Source organism: Schistocerca nitens, chromosome 7 (assembly GCF_023898315.1).
Source record: "Schistocerca nitens isolate TAMUIC-IGC-003100 chromosome 7, iqSchNite1.1, whole genome shotgun sequence".
Classification (NCBI taxonomy): Eukaryota; Metazoa; Arthropoda; class Insecta; order Orthoptera; family Acrididae; genus Schistocerca; species Schistocerca nitens.
This window is the reverse complement of record NC_064620.1, coordinates 322,961,784-322,982,419: the sequence shown is the minus strand read 5'-3', so window position 1 is coordinate 322,982,419 and position 20,636 is coordinate 322,961,784. Positions and strand designations below refer to the sequence as shown.

Genomic DNA, 20,636 nt, shown 5'->3' with positions numbered 1-20,636 from the left:
ACCTATTCCAAAAACCTCATGAGAGAAGCTTACAACATATAAAGAGATGAAACAGAGAACTTTTGTAGAAATCTCTTGAATACTTTTTGAGAAAAAGGAACATACATTATTTTTTGAAAATAAAACTTCAAATTTCATTCAAAAAAGTTGAATATATATAATTAAAGGATTTTATATGCAGCTGTGTTACTTTCATGTAAGCGTGGTACAAAATTTCATTGCCATATCTCCAAAACTGTCGATTTGGTGCTTTTTTGAAATAGTGTGTGTTTTTCATCAAATCCCCCCTTAAGTCTGCGCACCCGAGAGGTCACAAAATTTAATTAGACAGTTCTTCCTCTTAAGCCCTCCAGCCCGGATCTCACACCTTCCGACTTCCATCTGTTTGGTCCAATCTAGGATACACTCCGAGCGAAGCAGCGCTGGATGATGGGGAGGTTACTGATGCAGCAAGACGTTGGCTCCAACTTCGACCAATAGAGTGGTACCATGCGGGCTTACAAGCTATCACAGTAAGGAGGCGTAAGTCGTCTCGTTGAACGGAAAGTGTGTTCAAAAACAAAAGAGTGGGGAATAATATGGTGTACTGGAATCCTGAATAAAACCAATCTGCTTCCAGAAAAAAGTGTTTTGCATTACTCATTGCACGCCCCTCGTAGCAGGTGCGTGGCAGTAGCCAGAGTGTACGGAGCTGCTAGTTAGGTTGTGCAGTGTGCACACAGCGTTGCTGAGGGCTGTCGCCGCGTCCCTCTTCTTCCAGCAGTGGTCGGAGGTCGCAGCAGGCTCCACCTGATCGACGTGGGCGGCGGTGACCGATCCAAGGCGGGCGCGGGGCTGTCGGGTTTCGGCAACATCCTGCTCGCCATCCTCAACAGGCAGAAGCACTTGCCTCTCAGGTAACCAACAACGTAGCAATCTTATATAATCTTAGTCCCTGTGAACAGTCAGTTCATCCATTTAGGGAGTGGGCCACGTGGTCAGTGACATATCGGTGTCTCGTCGCGCCATCAAGGGATGGCGATAAAACTTTGCAATTAAAAGTAAATAACTCTGTTGGATGCGAGGTCCGCCAGTTATGCAAAACACCGTTTTATTCAGTACCCAAACATGTTTCGGCACCACTGTGCCATTATCAGTGGGTTTTCGTTTTTATTTATTCTGCAATGTGAATATTTTTTGTTAAATGATTATAAAATTATGTGCGTTTTTAGTTCAAACAACAGATCGTTTCTTTTTGTAAGTACCTTTAATTTGCACACCAAAATTAAAGGTGTTTATAAAAAGAAACGATCTGTTGTTTGAACTAAAAATGCACATAATTTTATAATCATTTAACAAAAATGTTCACATTGCACAATAAATAAAAACGAAAACCCACTGATGATGGCACAGTGGTGCCTAAATATTTTTGGGTACTGAGAAAAACGGTGTTTTGCATAACTGGCGGACCTCACATCCAACAATTTTAACTGCAAACACGGCCAATACAAGGAGCTGCAAATCAAAATGATAAGTAAATAACTCTAGTATGTTTGCTTCGCTTGATGATGAGTCAGATTCTACTAATTTTGGGGTGAGGAAAATGAATATGATAAAGTAAAATTTTTATTAACTCTAGTTCCTGTGAAATATAAGGGGCAAATGAAAACCGAACTCCCACCATTGCGGCACCATGGAATGGTTCCATTCAAAACCAATCACCACACGCGTTACGTCATTTATCCCATTGCCTCGTAGAACGTGGTCGGCCGCTGACGACTCCAGACTCCACAACCGTCCACTCTTTCGCTTATTTCTTCGTCCTACTGAAACCGACACCCAAGCGTGACCTTCTTGAGGTCACCAAAGATATGAAAATCACACGGTGAAATATCCAGGCTGTATGGAGAATGTTTCATAAATGTCTTTACGCATGCTCCTTTGAGGCGGGTGCTCGGTTTTCGTTTGACTGCCCCTCATACAATAAGTGGAAGTATATTATTTTAACTTATTAAGGGATGATATATTTTAATTACGTATACCAACAACACTGAAAGTCCAATGACTTTTTTATGACACATTCTAAGAGTTCTAAATTACAGGAAGACCACCTGGCAGTTCTTTGGGTATGAAGAGAATCTTTTGATGATTTTAATGAGATCATTGTTTTTTGGCTTGCCTCTTATGAGTGAATTCCGGAGGATCCTTACAAACAGACCAACAGTAATCTACAAGCATTACTTCCTTCCAACGGCACTGATGTATTTGTTCCATTTTTGAAATATTCTGACAACTCCACACTTAGTAGGGAAAAAGTCTATGTGTGGAGAAAATGGATTCCATAGGCGGAATCAAGCAGAAATTGTGGTTATCTGTATGGTTTGTAGGCTCCCGCCAAACCTGTAGCACAGCAAAAGCCAGAGATCGTTTTTGTCTGTCAGTTAGTCTAGTAGTATAACTGAACGAGAGCTGCTACATGTATGTAGGGCCCAAGACTTATCGTGGTCATCTACGACCACATCAGAATAATGCCACTAGACAGTCTTTACTTAGGGTGTCAGAGTTCGTTTCTGTCACGAAAATGTAACATAAATTATTCCCTGAATTTATACCTATAAGTGGCATTTTGATTTAACAAATTTTACACTTCAAAAGCACTCGAAATCGAGAAATTTTGCACTACGTACACCACAAACAACACTAAAATTACATCCAAAGCAACAGTAATAGTGTTTGTAACATACAAATAGCTGGAAAAATTTGTCTTATGACATTTAACAGGTGTGATAACTCAAAAAATTACCTCCAAACTGAAAAAGTTGGCCAGGAAAAATTGGCGTGTCATTGTACATCCAAAGCAAGGGCTAATCGGTAATTTTTTAGTTCAGCAGATGGGAATACATAATAATGGACTATTTTTGAGATCAAACCATTTACATTGTTGTTATTTATACTAAAGAAAAATGAACCACTTGGCTAAAAAACAATTCGGGAATTTCAGTATTTAATGAATGGGGAAAATTAGATTCTCGATTTTATATTTAATGCCACGATGGCCAGGAAATGAATGAAGAATAATGATAAAACATAGCTACAATGGCAATTTCTGTTAAAAACCAAGTCTTTGTAGGAACTTGGAAGCATTCACGCTTACAGATACACCTGCAAGGTGATGTTGGCTGTTAGGAAACGCCACTGTCTGGTACCATAACATTCTAGAGTGTATCCATCCAGAAATTCTGCAAGAACGACAGTTAAGTTGGCCCAGAAAAAGTATTGCCACTTGCATCTGCCACTTATTTTCATTTTTCACATTCCACAGTTTAGTATGCCTCCGGACGCTATCCGTTCAACCAGGTTCTCACACACACAGATCAAAACCACTGAATAACGCAAATTTTATTCTAGTTCAAGTCCCACATTTGTTCACACACACACACACACACACACACACACACAAACAATAGTGACAGAATCATAAATCTAGTATAAAAATAACCTTTACACATCATATCATTATGTGATCAGTGGTTAGAAAGTTTAATATATGTTTCCATGTCACCACATCATCTTTCGCTAAGAATGTTTTCACACTGTTCCACATTTCATTAGACTCAAATGACTGTAAATAACAGGTGACGACAATGTGGGCTGTTCCTCCTTCATCATAGTCGATGAAGCCGCTGTCTAAACTTTCATTCATTGCAGCGGAGGTGGAACATTTTCACAAGAAGTTTCCTGTGAATCAAGACAGTCATCGCGTGGTCGCGATGAACCACCACATTTTCACTTAGCATATTTAACGTAGATATTGTGCAATGACTACAATGGTAGATAATGTAATTTGTAAATGATGCATGTATGTGAAAAAGTGTATGTATTTCAGACTGATAAACTGATACGAAATGCGTGTGGGAAAACGTAAATTGCGTTTACTCAGCCACACACTAATATAACCTAGAAGCAATGCATAACTTCGTAAGAAAACTGTCAAACTAGGAATTCACCTACTGACAATATATCACAAGCCTTTCTCGTCTGTTAAGCCCCATAGTGCTCAGAGCCATTTGAACCTTTCTCGTCAGCTAAATATCTATGTACAAATCGCGATATATATATATTCAGAAAAAGAGACATTTTATGTAAATTACAAGATGGCATTGTATGACTGATTCCATAAAAGCTCACTGGTTAACTGATTCCAAAAGAAAAGAAAACCATCTGCTGTCGTCTATTTATTAACTTGTTGTGGTATTCACTGTTAAACGCCAGTCTCTATTAGTTACTTATTTCTAATGATAAACTTCATAAAGCATACAAGTGCCCCTTAATTGTTAGTTAGTAAACCTCAGGTTCAGCGTTGTTGTAATTTAAACGAAGATGTGTTTTTCAGATGTAGAAAGAGGCCTACCAGTCGTGCTTGGGTAGCTCAGTTGGTAGAGCACTTGCCCGCGAAAGGCAAAGGTCCCGAGTTCGAGTCTCAGTCCGGCACACAGTTTTAATCTGCCAGGAAGTTTCATATCAGCGCACACTCCGCTGCAGAGTGAAAATCTCATTCTGGTTATTCATCTATTCTGAAGACCATGAACGCGTCAGGAATCTTCATAGTGGCGAACAAAAGAAAAACTTCTCGAAGCTACACTATGTGATCAAATGTATCAGGACACCTGGCTGAAAATGACTTAAAAGTTCGTGGCGCCCTCCATCGGTGATGCTGGAATTCAATATGGTGTTGGTCCACCCTTAGCCTTTATGACAGCTCCCACTCTCGCAGGCATACGTTGAATCAGGTGCTGGAAGGTTTCTTGGGGTATGACAGCCCATTCTTCACGAAGTGCTGCACTGAGGAGAAGTATCGATGTCGGTCGGTGAGGGCTGGCACGAAGTCGGCGTTCCAAAACTTGCCAAAGGTTTTTTATAGGATTCAGGTGAGGACTCTGTGCAGGCCAGTCCATTAAAGGGGTGTTATTGTCGTGTAACCACTCGGCCTTAGGCCGGCCGTGCATGCTCGATCGTGTTGAAAGATGCAGTCGCCATCCCCGAATTGCTCTTCAACAGTGGGAACCAAGAAGATGCTTAAAACATCAATGTAGGCCTGTGCTGTGATAGTGCCACGCAAAACAACAAGGGGCGCAAGCATCCTCCATGAAAAACACGACCACGCAATAACACCACCGCCACCGAATTTTCCTGTTGGCACTACACACGCTGGCAGATGACGTTCACCGAGTATTCGCCATACCCACACCCTGCCATCGGATTGTCACACTGTGTACCGTGATTCGTCATTCCACACAACGTTTTCCCACGGTTCAATCGTCCAATGTTTACGCTCCTTACACCAAGCGACGTGTCGTTTCACATTTACCGTCTTATGAGCAGCCGCTCGACTATGAAATCCAAGTTTTCTCACCTCCCGCCTAACTGTCATAGTACTTCCAGTGGATCCTGATGCAATTTGGAATTCCTGTATGATGGTCTGGATAGATGTCTGCCTGTTAAACATTACGAGCCACTTCAACTGTCGGCGGTCTCTTTCAGTCAACAGACGTGGTCGGCATGTCCGCCTTTGTGCTGTACGTGTCCTTTCACGTTTCCACTTCACTATTACACCGGAAGCAGTGGGCCTAGGGATGTTTAGGAATGTGGAAATCTTGAGCACAGACTTATGACACAAATGACATTCAATCATCTCACCACGTTCGAAGTCCGTGAGTTCCGCGGAGCGCCCCATTCTATTCTCTCATGATGTCTAATGACTACGAGGTCGCTGATATGGAGTACCTGGCAGTAGGTGGCAACACAATGCACCTAATATGAAAAACGTATGTTTTTGGTGGCGTCCGGAATACTTTCAATCACATAGTGTATCTGTCAGGAAACGCGTGGCCGCCACCGAGCAAGGATTGTCCCAGTTTGTTAAAATCGTCCGGATTGAAAAAAATACAGCACCAAATTTAGAACCATAGAGGAAGAGGAAGGATGGTGTCTACACTCCTGGGCTCACAGTTTTACCGTAAGCCTTGAAACGTTGTTTTTACTCCAAAACTTTGCTTCTCTCGAAACAGAATTTTTCAGAGTGGAAAGCGCTCTAGAACCTAGACAGATTATCCGATTCATTTAATTATTTTAATGATAGACAGTAAAATTTGTATTCTAATTTAAAATATTTTTTCCTAACATTTGAATACAGAAAACTTGCCAAGAAATTTAGATGTTTTTCGAATAGGTGCCATTTTTTTCCCAGTTATTTTTTAGAACCCCATCGTGATAGCCACCGAGATGCAATCTAATTTAAAAATTCGCTATTTCTATGGGCTTCAGAAGTAACGACGAATCAGTACAAGACTTGGCGCAAACCGGGACACTCAGTGAGGTGCATACTTTGACAAGGACTGCAGCCGCCATTTTTAGTTGTTTGCGAGATTAAAAAATTTCCTCATACACGAATATATGTTTAATAAATTGGTAAAACCCACATTTTAATAAAAAAAAAATCCGTGCATGAAACCAATTATAACTTTACCCATTTTTCATGCCCGTCGACCAGAACTTCCTCTTAAGGTAGGAGAACAAAAATAGGAAAAAAAATTTTCTCTGACCATTGAATTAGTGTTTTGTGAGCAGGTAGTGGTCGGGGCCGTGAGCTGACCCCTGTGAGTGACGTGCTGCAGGGAGCACCGGCTGACGCAGCTGCTGCGCGAGTGCCTGGAGTCACTGACGTGCCAAGCGGCCATGCTGGTGCACGTGTCTGCAAGCGCACACCACTACAGTGTTTTGTGAGCAGGTAGTGGTGGACGCTGTGAGCTGACCCCCGTGTGTGGCGTGCTGCAGGGAGCACCGGCTGACGTAGCTGCTGCCCGAGTGCCTGGGGTCGCTGACATGCCACGCGGCCATGCTGGTGCATGTGTCTGCACGCGCACACCACTACAGTGTTTTGTGAGCAGGTAATGGTGGGCGCCGTGAGCTGACCCCCGTGTTTGGCGTGCTGCAGGGAGCACCGGCTGACGCAGCTGCTGCGCGAGTGCCTGGGGTCGCTGACGTGCCACGCGGCCATGCTGGTGCACGTGTCTGCACGTGCACATCACTACAGCGACACGCTGGCCACGCTGCAGCTGGCGGCGCGCATTCACCGGCTGCGCCACCGCGCCAACAAGGTGACCTAGCAATGACAGCACTATCGCCGTTCTAGTTCCACGTTCGTTACAGTGTCTCGTATCGATGCCAATATTTTGAAATACTGCAATAAAAATTTGTCACAGATATCGATATCGACAGGATCGCAGGGTGTCGGTTGATTTTTAATATCTTTTTCGTTAACACAAAATGACTTATTTACAGGGTGAAAAGTATTTAAACCGACAAACTCTGGGAGGTTGTAGGGGACATCAAAACAAATATTATTCCCTAATGTCATTTTTTCCTATGAGGAGTATTTAAACCGGTAGAAGAAGATTTCTCTAGCGGGAAATTAACTAAATCAATAAACACTTTCCATTTTTTTATGACCAAGAGACAACACATTAACACAACCCAGTTTCAGTTAGAGGAGGTTTTCAAAAATCGCTCCATTGACATGTAAACAAAGGTGACACCGACAGATCATGTTTTGTCTGACATGGGGAAAAATGCCAGGAGTATCACGAATTGTTCCTGCTACTGCTACTATCCGGGCAACCAGATTCTCTTCTGATGCAACAGGAGTTGCGTAAACAAGGTTGCGCATCTCTCCCCACACAACCAAGTCCATAGGGGACATATCTGGGGGTCTAGAAGGCCATGGAACAGGACCACCTCTGCCAATCCACGTTTCTGGGAACCGTCGGTCTAGGAATCGATGCACACGACGACTGAAATGTGCCGGCGCCCCGTCATCCTGGAACCACATGCGTTGTCTTGTAGGGAGCGGGACGTCGTCCAGCAATTCTGGCAATGCTCAGGCGAGAAAATTGCAAAAGTGCCTGCCATTTAATGGTCTAGGTAGCAGATACGGCCCAATTAAACAGTCCCCAACAACACCGACCCACACATTACCGAAGAACCGCACTTGATGAGCGCTAGTAACTGTAGCAAGTGGGTTATCATCACTCCAAACATGCGAATTGTGCATGTTGACGACTTCATCACGCCCGAATGTTGCTTTATCAGTAAACAACACAGAGGATGGAAATGTAGTTTGTATTCCACACTGTTCCAGGTACCACTGCGAAAACTGTGCTCTGTGTGGGTAATCAACTGGTTCCAGGTTGTGGACACGCTGTATGTGAAATGCACGTAACTATTGCTTCCGAAGGACTCTTCTTACATTCGTCTGATTCGTTCCCACGTTACGTGCAATTGCACGAGTGCTGATTGAAGGATCCCGCTCCACATGCTGCAAGACAGCTTCCTCAAATTGCAGCGTTCTTACCGTGTCCAGGTAATCTGCTAAATGGCTCGGTCTCACACAGAGGTTGGTACACAGCAGCAGTGGTCGTATGATGCGGGATACGGCGTTTAGGATATTGTTATTGATAAACCCGCTGTGCAGCTCGTCCGTTGTGGTGCGCTAGGTAGTACGCACTAACCATATCAGTGTACTCACTCCAGGTGTATCACTCCATTAGTAAACAGAGACAATGTACTACCACACTGGTGGGCAACAGTTGCCTACAACTGAAGAGCGTAATACGCCCTCTAGTAACTGAAGAGACTAATACGGCCTCCACCGGTTTAAATAATCCTCATAGGCAAAAATTACACTAAGAAAAAATATTTGTTTTGATGTCCCCTACAACCTCCCAGAGTTTGTTGGTTTAAATACTTTTCACCCTGTATAACTAGCTGCACTCGCATGTCAGTAGCTTTGTTATGATAAGTGATAGTGAGTAAGTAAGCTATTGTACGTGCGATAGTATCAGCAACGGTCACGTGTCACGTGTCTGCCTGTTTGGCTAAGCATAGCTCGTGATGCGTGCGCCTCTGTATCTCTCCCAAGCTGTCGCAACAGGTGATACGTCGATATGTGCAGCGTCGCTGCCGAGGAGTGCGCACAGAGGGGCGTGGGCGGAAGCACACATCTATGCATCGTGCTGTTCAGTAGCTATACATTACACAGCGTGTACATTATGCAACAAATGGTTTGGAAGTATAGATTAAACGTATTAAAGATTGCATAAGTATTTTACCCATTACTTTGAATCATATTACGCAGCGCATATCAAACAATAAAAGCATTTTCCACAAATATGATAAAGATCAAAAGTCAAAGAGTAAGCAGCTTTTTCGAAAAGTAACTATTTTCCTTTACTCTCGTAATATTCTTCAAACCAGTGAGTATCTTTTACTACACACTTTCTAAAGTAGCCTATATTCTTCCTCAGGGTTCAAACTATCTCCATACCAAATTTCATCAAAATTCGTCCTGCGGGTTATTCGTAAAAAGGGAAGAGAGTTACTTTGCCATTAATAATATTAGTACAGATAAAACTTTAATTACGATATCTTTTTTGTGGTTAGATTTTGATGGAATAAATCCTGTACGGTGCCACAAGGTATGCTTAAATTACTTGTTAAAACCCCATGAAAATTCTTCGACTAATTTTGGAGAGGCGTGTTCAAACAGACAAAGAGGCAGACACGACATTTTTACAGATTTATTTTTAGTATACAAGATAAAATGCGAAATGTGGAATGCACGTTTCGTTTGCATTAACCTCCTCGAATACAAAATCAAATCCCAGTGTAAGCAGTAAATGACAGATAAGCCAACCAGAAACAAAATTGAGGACATGACAAAAATTTATACTATACATACTTGGCATTATTAGAACCTTTTTTCCTTGAATAAAAGCACTCAACTTTTCTTTTCTACATCAAAGCACTTATTTAGTCTATCTGTCAAAATATGGAATTATAGTGCTTCTTAACGGGCGTGCTACTAAAGTTTACAAACACCTATTGACACTTGCTGGCTGCCTGTCTAACGTCTTCCATGAACAACAAAAACTTGATTTTCAGTATTTTTCGTATAATCGGTGACCGAAATTAATAATTTAAAATAATGTTATAATCTACTAACAAGCGGGCCTCGCCTACTCGTCATCATCGATTTCGTTCAAATTTGTGGGCTATGCAGGGCTTGGTCAGAAATAAAAGTGACATAATTGATAGCTCCAGATAGTCAAACGTTTAGAAAAAACAGCATTTATGACGCGGGTTGGACGAAACATGAGCCATTTATGTTAGCGTAGTTCCCATACAGTGGTTGGCGCAGGGGAATCTAAGATGTACGCGGTGGTCTAAAAAGTTCCGTGAATTGTGTCATATCTGATTTTTGGCGCATATGTGTGTGTGTGCGCGCATGGGTCTTCGGAGACTTGCGGAGAATCAGTACACGGCATGCACTGCATGTGACTGGCTGTGTAAACAGACTGTGACCAGTTGAGCGTAGTCAGTGTGAGAGGAGGTGTCACAGCGCTATGGAGCAACGTGTAAACATCAAGTTCTGCTACAAACTGGGGAAGACTAGAACGGAGACACATGGAATGTTGGTGCAGGTGTACGGGAGGGAAGCCGCGAGCACAACATGTGTTTACGAATTGTTTAAACGCTTCCGTGAGGGGAACGAAACAACTGAGGGTGAGCCACATTCAGGTCGGCCATCGACGAGCAGAAACCCCAGAAAAGATCGAGAAAGTGCGACAAATGCTGGCACAAGATCGGCGGCGGAATCTCAGATTGATTGCGGAGGAATTGGGCATTGGCAAGGACACGGAACACACCATCGTCCACGGTGATTGAGTAAGCAGAAGATCTGCTCCCGATTTGTGCCGCACAAGCTCACAGGCAAGGAAAAAGCAAAACTGATGGAAACTGCTGGTGATTTCATTCCCATGTGTGACCAGGATCTATTGCTTCTGAATAGTATATGCACGGGAGATGAGACCTGGTGCTACCAGTTCGATCCGGAATGAAGACGGCAATCAGTGTCATGGTGTTCACCGTCCTTCCCGCGACCAAAGAAAAAAAAAGCCGTCTACTATAATCCAGGGTGAGAACAATGTTGATCGCCTTCTTCGACAAAATCTGCAAGGAATTTGTTCCCGTAGGTCAAACCATTACTGCTGCATTTTACCAGTCCGTTTTGAACCGATTGCTACAGCGTATCCGGTGGGTTCGGCCAGGTTGCACAGGACTGGAAAATGGATGCTGCCCCATGACAATGCCCTTGCACATTGCGCGATCCGTGTGCGCCAGTTCCTGGCGCAGAAGATGGTAACTTCTTGAACACCCTCCGTACTCCCCTGATCTGGCTTCTGCGGACTTCTTGCAGTTTCCCGGCTTGAAAGCGGCAGTGAAAGGTGAACGTTGTGAGGACGTGAATAGCATCAGAGATCATGTGACAGCCCAGGAGGCCTTTGCTGATAACTTCCAATGTTGTCAAAAGTGTGTTGTAGCGGGTGACGACTATTTTGAAGGGCAATAAAGAACATTCGTTTGTATCTTTTATTTTGTTTGTTACCTGATAGCATTCATCGAAATTTTTAGACACACCACGTATAATCTTACGTTATAGGCGTAGCACAATAAGGCAAGCATTAAAGCTACAAATTGACTACATGTATTGGGGCAGCATAACTCATGGCGCAGGAATTACCCGGCCCGTAGTCATTCAGTATTTGAGAATGAGAACGTTTGGCAACAACAAACTTTACACATAATTTCAAAGCGTTTCGCAGCTTTTTCATGCAGAAACGAAAAAAATGTATCGCTTACTACATTTTCGCTGTTCGTGAAGTAAAATTTCATCAGATACCCTGTTTTAATTTATTTCTTCTTTGCTACTACCTCCATTCACACCACATTTTGGAGATAGTATTCACCTGCAAAGTATAATTTTTATACTGTACATAGTTCAGGATGTATGATGTCATAGACATCGAGATGCCCGAAAAACTAGCTTTACTTAAAACGGAGTTCGATTCTTTAAATATCGGTTATTGAGTGGGAGGTTAGGTCGTGAAGATGGAATGAATAGAGGTCAAGTAAGGTATTTAAACTGCTTTCACATTTCAGTGTCAGTGTAAATTATTATTACAGTAAAGATACCAGCTCGTAGTCTCTGCACAACACTGTGAGTGTGATGCTTATGAGAAAACTTAGAATCTGGTTTTGATATTAAGAATGTACAGATATACAGGGTTATTCAAAAAGAATACCACAACTTTAAAAATGTGTATTTAATGAAAGAAACATAATATAACCTTCTGTTATACATCATTACAAAGAGTATTTAAAAAGGTCTTTTTCACTCAAAAACAAGTTCAGAGATGTTCAATATGGACCCCTCCAGACACACGAGCAATATAAACCCGATACTCCAACTCGTTCCACACTCTCTGTAGCATATCAGGCGTAACAGTTTGGATAGCTGCTGTTATTTCTCGTTTCAAATCATCAATGGTGGCTGCGAGAGGTGGCCGAAACACCATATCCTTAACATACCCCCACAAGAAAAAATCGCAGGGGGTAAGATCAGGGCTTCTTGGAGGCCAGTGATGAAGTGATCTGTCACGGGCTGCCTGGCGGCCGATCCATCGCCTCGGGTAGTTGACGTTCAGGTTTCATAACCAACCTTTTTCGTAGGACTCTCCATACAGTTGATTGTGGAATTTGCAGCTCTCCGCTAGCTCTGCGAGTCGATTTCCCTGGGCTGCGAACAAATGCTTGCTGGATGCGTGCTACATTTTCATCACTCGTTCTCGGCCGTCCAGAACTTTTCCCATTGCACAAACACCCATTCTCTGTAAACTGTTTATACCGACGTTTAATACACCACCTACCAGGAGGTTTAACACCATACTTCGTTCGAAATGCACGCTGAACAACTGTCGTCGATTCACTTCTTCCGTACTCAATAACACAAAAAGCTTTCTGTTGAGCGGTCGCCATCTTAGCATCAACTGACGCTGACGCCTAGTCAACAGCGCCTCAAGCGAACAAATGTACAACTAAATGAAACTTTATAGCTCCCTAAATTCGCCGACAGCTAGTGCTTAGCTCTGCCTTTTGTCGTTGCAGAGTTTTAAATTCCTAAAGTTGTGGTATTCTTTTTGAATCACCCTGTACACTACTGGCCATTAAAATTGCTACACCACGAAGATGACGTGCTACAGGCGCGAAATTTAACCTACAGGAAGAACATGCTATGCAAATGATTAGCTTTTCAGAGCATTCACGCAAGGCTGGAGCCGGTGGAGACACTTACAACGTGCTGACATGAGGAAAGTTTCCAACCGATTTCTCATACACAAACAGCAGTTGACCGGCGTTGCCTGGTGAAACGTTGTTTGTGATGCCTCGTCTAAGGAGGAGAAATGCGTATCGTCACGTTTCCGACTTTGATAAAGGTCGGATTGTAGCCTATCGCGACCGCGGTTTATCGTATCGCGACATTGCTGCTCGCGTTGGTCAAGATCCAATGACTGTTAGCAGAATATGGAATCGGTGGGTTGAGTAGGGTAATACGGAACCCCGTGCTGGATCACAACGGCCTCGTATCCCTAGCAGTCGAGATAAACGGCATCTTATCCGCATGGCTGTAACGGATCGTGCAGAAACGTATTGATCCATGAGTCAACAGATGGGGACGTTTGCAAGACAACAACCATCTGCACGAACGATTCGACGACGTTTGCAGCAGCATGACTATCAGCTCGGAGACATGGCTGCGGTTACCCTTGACGCTGCATCACAGACAGGAGCGCCTGCGATGGTGTACTCAACGACGAACCTGGGTTCTGTTTACAGCATCATGATGGTCGCATCCGTGTTTGGCGACATCGCGGCGAACGCACATTGGAAGCGTGTATTCGTTGTCATACTGGCGTATCACCCAGTTTGATGGTATGGGGTGCCAATGGTTACACGTCTCTGTCACCTCTTGTTCGCATTGACGGCACTTTGAACAGTGGACGTTACATTTCAGATGTGTTACGACCCGTGCCTCTACCCTTCATTCGATCCCTGAGAAACCCTACATTTCAGCAGGATTATGTAATGTAATGATGTTGAGAGGCCAGACAAACGTGTGGTTCCTGAAGAGGGGCAGCAGCATTTTCAGTAGTTGCATGTGGCAACAGTCTGGGTGATTGACTGATCTTGCTTTGTAACACTAACCAAATCGGCCTTGCTGTGCTGGTGCTGCGAATGGCTGAAAGCAAGGGGAAACTACAGCCGTAATTTTTCCCGAGGCCATGCAGCTTTACTGTACGGTTAAATGATGATGGCGTCCTCTTGGGTAAAATATTCCGGAGGTAAAATACTCCCCCATTCGGATCTCCGGGCGGGGACTACTCAGGAGGATGTCGTTATCAGGAGAAAGAAAACTGGCGTTCTACGGATCGGAGCCTGGAATGTCAGATCCCTTAATCGAGCAGGTAGGTTAGAAAATTTAAAAAGGGAAATGATAGGTTAAAGTTAGATATAGTAGGAATTAGTGAAGTTCGCTGGCAGGAGGAACAAGACTTTTGGTCAGGCGAATACTGGGTTATAAATACAAAATCAAATAGAGGTAATGCAGGAGTCGGTTTAATAATGAATAAAAAAAATAGGAGTGCGCGTAAGCTACTACAAACAGCATAGTGAACGCACTATTGTGGCCAAGATAGACACGAAGCCCACGCCTACTACAGTAGTACAAGTTTATATGCCAACTAGCTCTGCGGATAACGAAGAAATTGAAGAAATGTATGATGAAATAAAAGAAATAATTCAGATAGTGAAGGGAGACGAAAATTTAATAGTCATGGGTGACTGGAATTCGGTAGTAGGAAAAGGGAGAGAAGGAAACATAGTAGGTGAATATGGATTGGGGCTAAGAAATGAAAGAGGAAGCCGCCTGGTAGAATTTTGCACACAGCACAACTTAATCATAGCTAACACTTGGTTCAAGAATCATAAAAGAAGGTTGTGTACATGGAAGAAGCCTGGAGATACTGACAGGTTTCAGATAGATTACATAATGGTAAGACAGAGATTTAGGAACCAGGTTTTAAATTGTAAGACATTTCCAGGGGCAGATGTGGACTCTGACCACAACCTATTGGTTATGAACTGTAGATTAAAACTGAAGAAACTGCAAAAAGGTGGGAATTTAAGGAGATGGGACCTGTATAAACTGACTAAACCAGAGGTTGAACAGAGTTTCAGGGAGAGCGTAATGGAACAACTGACAAGAATTGGGGAAAGAAATACAATAGAAGAAGAATGGGTAGCTTTGAGAGATGAAGTAGTGAAGGCAGCAGAGGATCAAGTAGGTAAAAAGGCGAGGGCTAGTAGAAATTCTTGGGTAACAGAAAAAATATTGAATTTAATTGATGAACACCTGATGTATGAGAACAAGATGTATGAGAACAAGATGTATGAGACAGGCGAAATACCCTCAGACTTCAAGAAGAATATAATGATTCTAATCCCAAAGAAAGCAGGTGCTGACAGATGTGAAAATTACCGAACTATCAGTTTAATAAGTCATGGCTGCAAAATACTAACGCGAATTCTTTACAGACGAATGGAACAACTGGTAGAAGCTGACCTCGGGGAAGACCAGTTTGGATTCCGTAAAAATATCAGAACACGTGAGGCAATACTAACCTTACGACTTATCTTAGAAGAAAGATTAAGAAAAGGCAAACCTACGTTCCTAGCATTTGTAGACTTAGAGAAAGCTTTTGACAATGTTGACTGGAATACTCTCTTTCAAATTCTGAAGGTGGTAGGGGTAAAATACAGGGAGCGAAAAGCTATTTACAATTTGTACAGAAATCAGATGGCAGTTATAAGAGTCGAGGGACATGAAAGGGAAGCAGTGATTGGGAAAGGAGTGAGACACGGTTGTAGCCTCTCCCCGATGTTATTCAATCTCTATATTGAGCAAGCAGTGAAGGAAACAAAAGAAAAATTCGGAGTAGGTATTAAAATCCATGGAGAAGAAATAAAAACTTTGAGGTTCGCCGATGACTTTGTAATTCTGTCAGAGACAGCAAAGGACTTGGAAGAGCGGTTGAACGGAATGGATAGTGTCTTGAAAGGAGGATATAAGATGAACATCAACAAAAGCAAAACAAGGATAATGGAATGTAGTCGAATTAAGTTTGGTGATGCTGAGGGAATTAGATTGGGAAATGAGACGCTTAAAGTAGTAAAGGAGTTTTGCTATTTGGGGAGCGAAATAACTGATGATGGTCGAAGTAGAGAGGATATAAAATGTAGACTGGCAATGGCAAGGAAATCGTTTCTGAAGAGAAATTTGTTAACATCTAGTATAGATTTAAGTGTCAGGAAGTCGTTTCTGAAAGTATTTGTATGGAGCGTAGATGGGTAGATCACGTAACTAATGAGGAGGTATTGAATAGAATTGGGGAGAAGAGGAGTTTGTGGCACAACTTGACTAGAAGAAGTGATAGTTTGTTAGGACCTGTTCTGAGGCATCAAGGGATCACCAATTTAGTATTGGAGGGAAGCGTGGAGGGTAAAAATCGTAGAGGGAGAACAAGAGATGAATACACTAAACAGATTCAGAAGGATGTAGGTTGCAGTAGGTACTGGGAGATGAAGAAGCTTGCACAGGATAGTGTAGCATGGAGAGCTGCATCAAACGAGTCTCAGGACTGAAGACCACAACAACAACAACAATGTACGACCGCATGTTGCAGGTCCTGTACGGCCCTTTCTGGATACAGAAAATTTTCGACTGCTGTCCTGGTTAGCACATTCTCCAGATCTCTCACCAATTGAAAACGTCTGGTCAATGGTGACCGAGCAACTGCCTCGTCACAATACGCCAGTCACTACTCTTGGTGAACTGTGGCCATCCAAGCTCTGGTTACCTCAATGCCCAGGCGTATCAAGGCCGTTATTACAGCGAGCGGTGGTTGTTCTGGGTACTGATTTCTCTGGATCTATGCACCCAAATTGCGTGAAAATGTAATCACATGTCAGTTCTAGTATAATATATTTGTCCAATGAATACCCGTTTATCATCTGCATTTCTTCTTGGTGTAGCAATTTTAATGGCCAGTAGTGTAAAAAAAGCGGCCCTCTGCCTATAATTTTATGTGCATGTGTACTGAAAATCAAATTTTTGTTGTTCCCAGAAGCCTTTAGATAGGCAGTCTGCAACAAAGATCCCTACAGTAAAATAGATTGAACGAGAAAAATTCTTACCTGCCGAATGTTAACCATCAAGTTTGAATGGTGTGCAGAGCATTGATAGTTTCACGAAGTACACCGATGCGTGTAGTGGTGCAGTGAGCGGAAAGAAGTGACTTGAGGTATGCGCTGGGCTTGCAGTACGGCGGCCCGCGGTCGGGCATCTCGTGGGAGGTGTCTGCGCGCCTGCAGGAGCGAGTGGCGGGGCACTCGACGGGCAGCAGCGAGCTGGAGCCGTCGAGCAGCGAGCAGTCGGCCGACACCGTCATCTACCTGGGCAGCAGCAGCGGCTGCGCGGCCGACGACAGCGCCACGGACGGCGAGCACCCGCCGCTCTACCGCACCGCAGCTGCAGGTACCGTACCGCTAAAGCCGTCGGCACACGGACCGTGCTATCGAACGTTAACGTTGAGCGTGCCAAGTTCAACGTGTTGCTGAACGCTCAGGAACGATGCGACTTGTTCACACGGTACGTGGGGCCCCAACGTGGTATACGCGATCGCAACGCACTCCAGCGACAGATAAGGGAAGTTTCTAGTTCGTAAGTCCGCAGCTCGTGGTCGTGCGGTAGCGTTCTCGCTTCCCGCGCCCGGGTTCCCGGGTTCGATTCCCGGCGGGGTCAGGGATTTTCTCTGTCTCGTGATGACTGGGTGTTGTGTGATGTCCTTAGGTTAGTTAGGTTTAAGTAGTTCTAAGTTCTAGGGGACTGATGACCATAGATGTTAAGTCCCATAGGGCTCAGAGCCATTTGAACCATTGAACCTAGTTCGTAAATCACACTGTTTACTCAACGGGCGCGCGTAAAATTTCCAAGTTTGTTAAAACGCACATTTCCTTCATCGACCACGAAAAGGAAAGTACCATGTCCAATCAATAAAGACACAGGCTTATAAAACTTCCATTACAAACAGTGCGGTACAAATTTGGAATACTCCGCATAAGATAAACATTATTTCGTCACTCCCACATTTTAGTAAAACCCCAAGGTCAGTCTTTACTTGATCACTGTTCCTACCCAGTAGCAGAACCATTGTAACATGTGAATTAGGAAGCGTAAAACAAAAAGAGCAAAATATCTTTACACCAGTAGCGCAAGCTGTCCTGTAGATTAGGCCAATCGAACAAAGTAAAAATAAAGGTGAACTTATATTTCCATAACATCAAATATTATAGCATATACTTATATTAAACTAATAATAAAGTATCAAAACCTAATAAATACGCAAATGTTAGGAAAAAAAGTTATTGGAAGTGTTAGGACGCGAACCACCGCCCAAATGAAGGCTCCTTACTATACAAGGACGCTACTCATTACGCTAAACCAACATTAGGCTCATTGGACGTAAACATATTTGTTACACTTTGCTAAAAACGTTAATCGTAGATAATTATGTTAGTAATTGAAATTTTATTATAACAAATTATGCCAAGAACAATGCGTTTTGCGTGGTTCTTCAGTGTGTCGCTGCCTTCAAATAGCCTACTCTCATAATACGCAATTTACAATAATTCTTTTGCCACGAATATGATGTTTCTCATTATTTTATTGGAACGAATCACACAAGTAACTACGAGTTTTCCAGTGATTCTCAACTTGCTGGTGCTCAGAAACGGCATATACATACATATAGGCTTGAAATGAATGCCAATATGGCGCCTCAACTCTGTGCTGAAGGGAGACGGCGTGCGTTTGACGTAGGTGGCGTTTGGCCATCTCATTGGTCAACGCTTAGACGCACGCTCAGAATATCTGACATGCCTGATATTGCTCTGCACGTTCGGAAAGACTCCCGACCGTGCTATTCCACGGTATGACGTCAGAAACTCGGCACGCTCAACGCTCAACGTTCGGATGCACGGTCCGTGTGCCGACGGCTTAAGGGTCTAGCCACGGTCACTAGGTATCACGCGCAGATGTGCTGTGAGCGGTGACGTCACCGCTGACTCTTTGGGACACATGAGAAATACGGGCCCCACAACGAGCTTATGACGTCAAACTAGTCGCCTTCTCCGCCATATTTCCCGAATGCTCGGCTCCGTACAAGGCCCACGGGAAATCGAAATGCCAATGAAAAGGTACCAACTACAGGTCTTAACTTTGTCGTGTGTTGTCGAAAGCACGAATGGTTTAAATATGCAATTAAGAATTATTAAACTAGCCTGAAGTAGTTACTCGCTCCCCACTGGAAACGGCTGCTGCCAGTCGTAAAAACTGTTGTGTCACATGCTGTGATGTGCATGTCATGGCCTGTCTTTCTTGTACACCTCGTGACTCTCTCGCCTCACTGCGCCACACAGAAGCTTACAGGTGCACTGGGAACACTTGTTTAACTCGAACACAACCTTCAATACAACCGCTATTTTCGTGTTATGGTGTACTATTATTACTAACTTATTTATTACGTAAATAAACAAATTTTCCTTTATTTAAAAACATCTACATCTACATATTTACTCTGCAATTCACACTTAAGTGCCTAGCAGAGGGTTCATCGAGCCATTTTCATATTACTTCTCTACCATTCCACTCTCGAATGGCGCGTGGGAAAAAGGAATACCTAAATCTTTCCGTTAGAGTTCTGATTTCTCTTATTTTATTATGATGATAATTTCTCCATACGTAGGTGGGTGTCAACAAAATATCTACACATTAGGAAGAGAAAGTCAGTGATTGAAATTTCGTAAATAGATCTCACGACAAAGAAAACCGCCTTTGTTTCAGTGACTGCCACCCCAATTCGAGTATCGTATCAGTGACACTCTCACCCCTATTGCGCGAAAACACGAAACGAGCTCCGCTTCTTTGCACTTTTCGATGTCTTCCGTCAATCCTACCTGGTAAGGATCCTATACCGCGCAGGAGTATTCTAGCAGAGGACGGACAAGTGCAATGTAGGCTGTCTCCTTAGTGGGTTTGTCGCATCTTCTTAGTGTTCTGCCAACAAAGCGCAGTCTTTGTTTCGCCTTCCTCACAATATTATCTATGTGGTTTTTCTAATTTAAGTTGCTCGTAATTGTAATTCCTTGGTATTTGGTCGAATTGACAACCCTTAGGTTTGTGCGATTTATCGTATACCCAAAATTTATCGGATTTCTTTTAGTACCCATGTGGATGACTTCGCACTTTTCGTTGTTTAGTGCTAATTGCCACTTTTCGCACCATACAGAAATTCTCTCTAGATCATTTTGTAATTGGAATTGATCGTCTGATGATTTTACTAGACGGTGCAAACAGTCTAAGGGGGCTGCTCAGATTATCACCTATAACGCTATATAAGAAATATAACGTAAAGCCCTTTTACATAGCGACATTTTTGCCTGGAGTTAAACTACCACAGGCTACCGTGTGTAAGGGTAGCCTATTGCAGTTTTCCTACTAGCCTCGGTCTGTTAAGATCGTGACCACGTTACCTGCACGTTAGGTGTGTTCCATACCAAACTCATTCTGATCTCTCTGTTTGCGT

At 43.2% G+C, this 20,636-nt stretch overlaps 1 protein-coding gene across 1 annotated transcript in view; it reads left to right on the top strand.

Annotated features, from left to right (window-relative positions):
* Nucleotides 1-20,636, top strand: part of LOC126195600 (kinesin-like protein KIF26B) — a 279,531-nt gene that overhangs the window by 181,816 nt on the left and 77,079 nt on the right. The window contains exons 7-9 of the mRNA XM_049934226.1: nt 761-896; nt 6,974-7,136; nt 17,314-17,527. Of these exons, the coding sequence (XP_049790183.1) occupies nt 761-896; nt 6,974-7,136; nt 17,314-17,527 (513 nt within the window). The remainder of the gene's footprint in view (nt 1-760; nt 897-6,973; nt 7,137-17,313; nt 17,528-20,636) is intronic.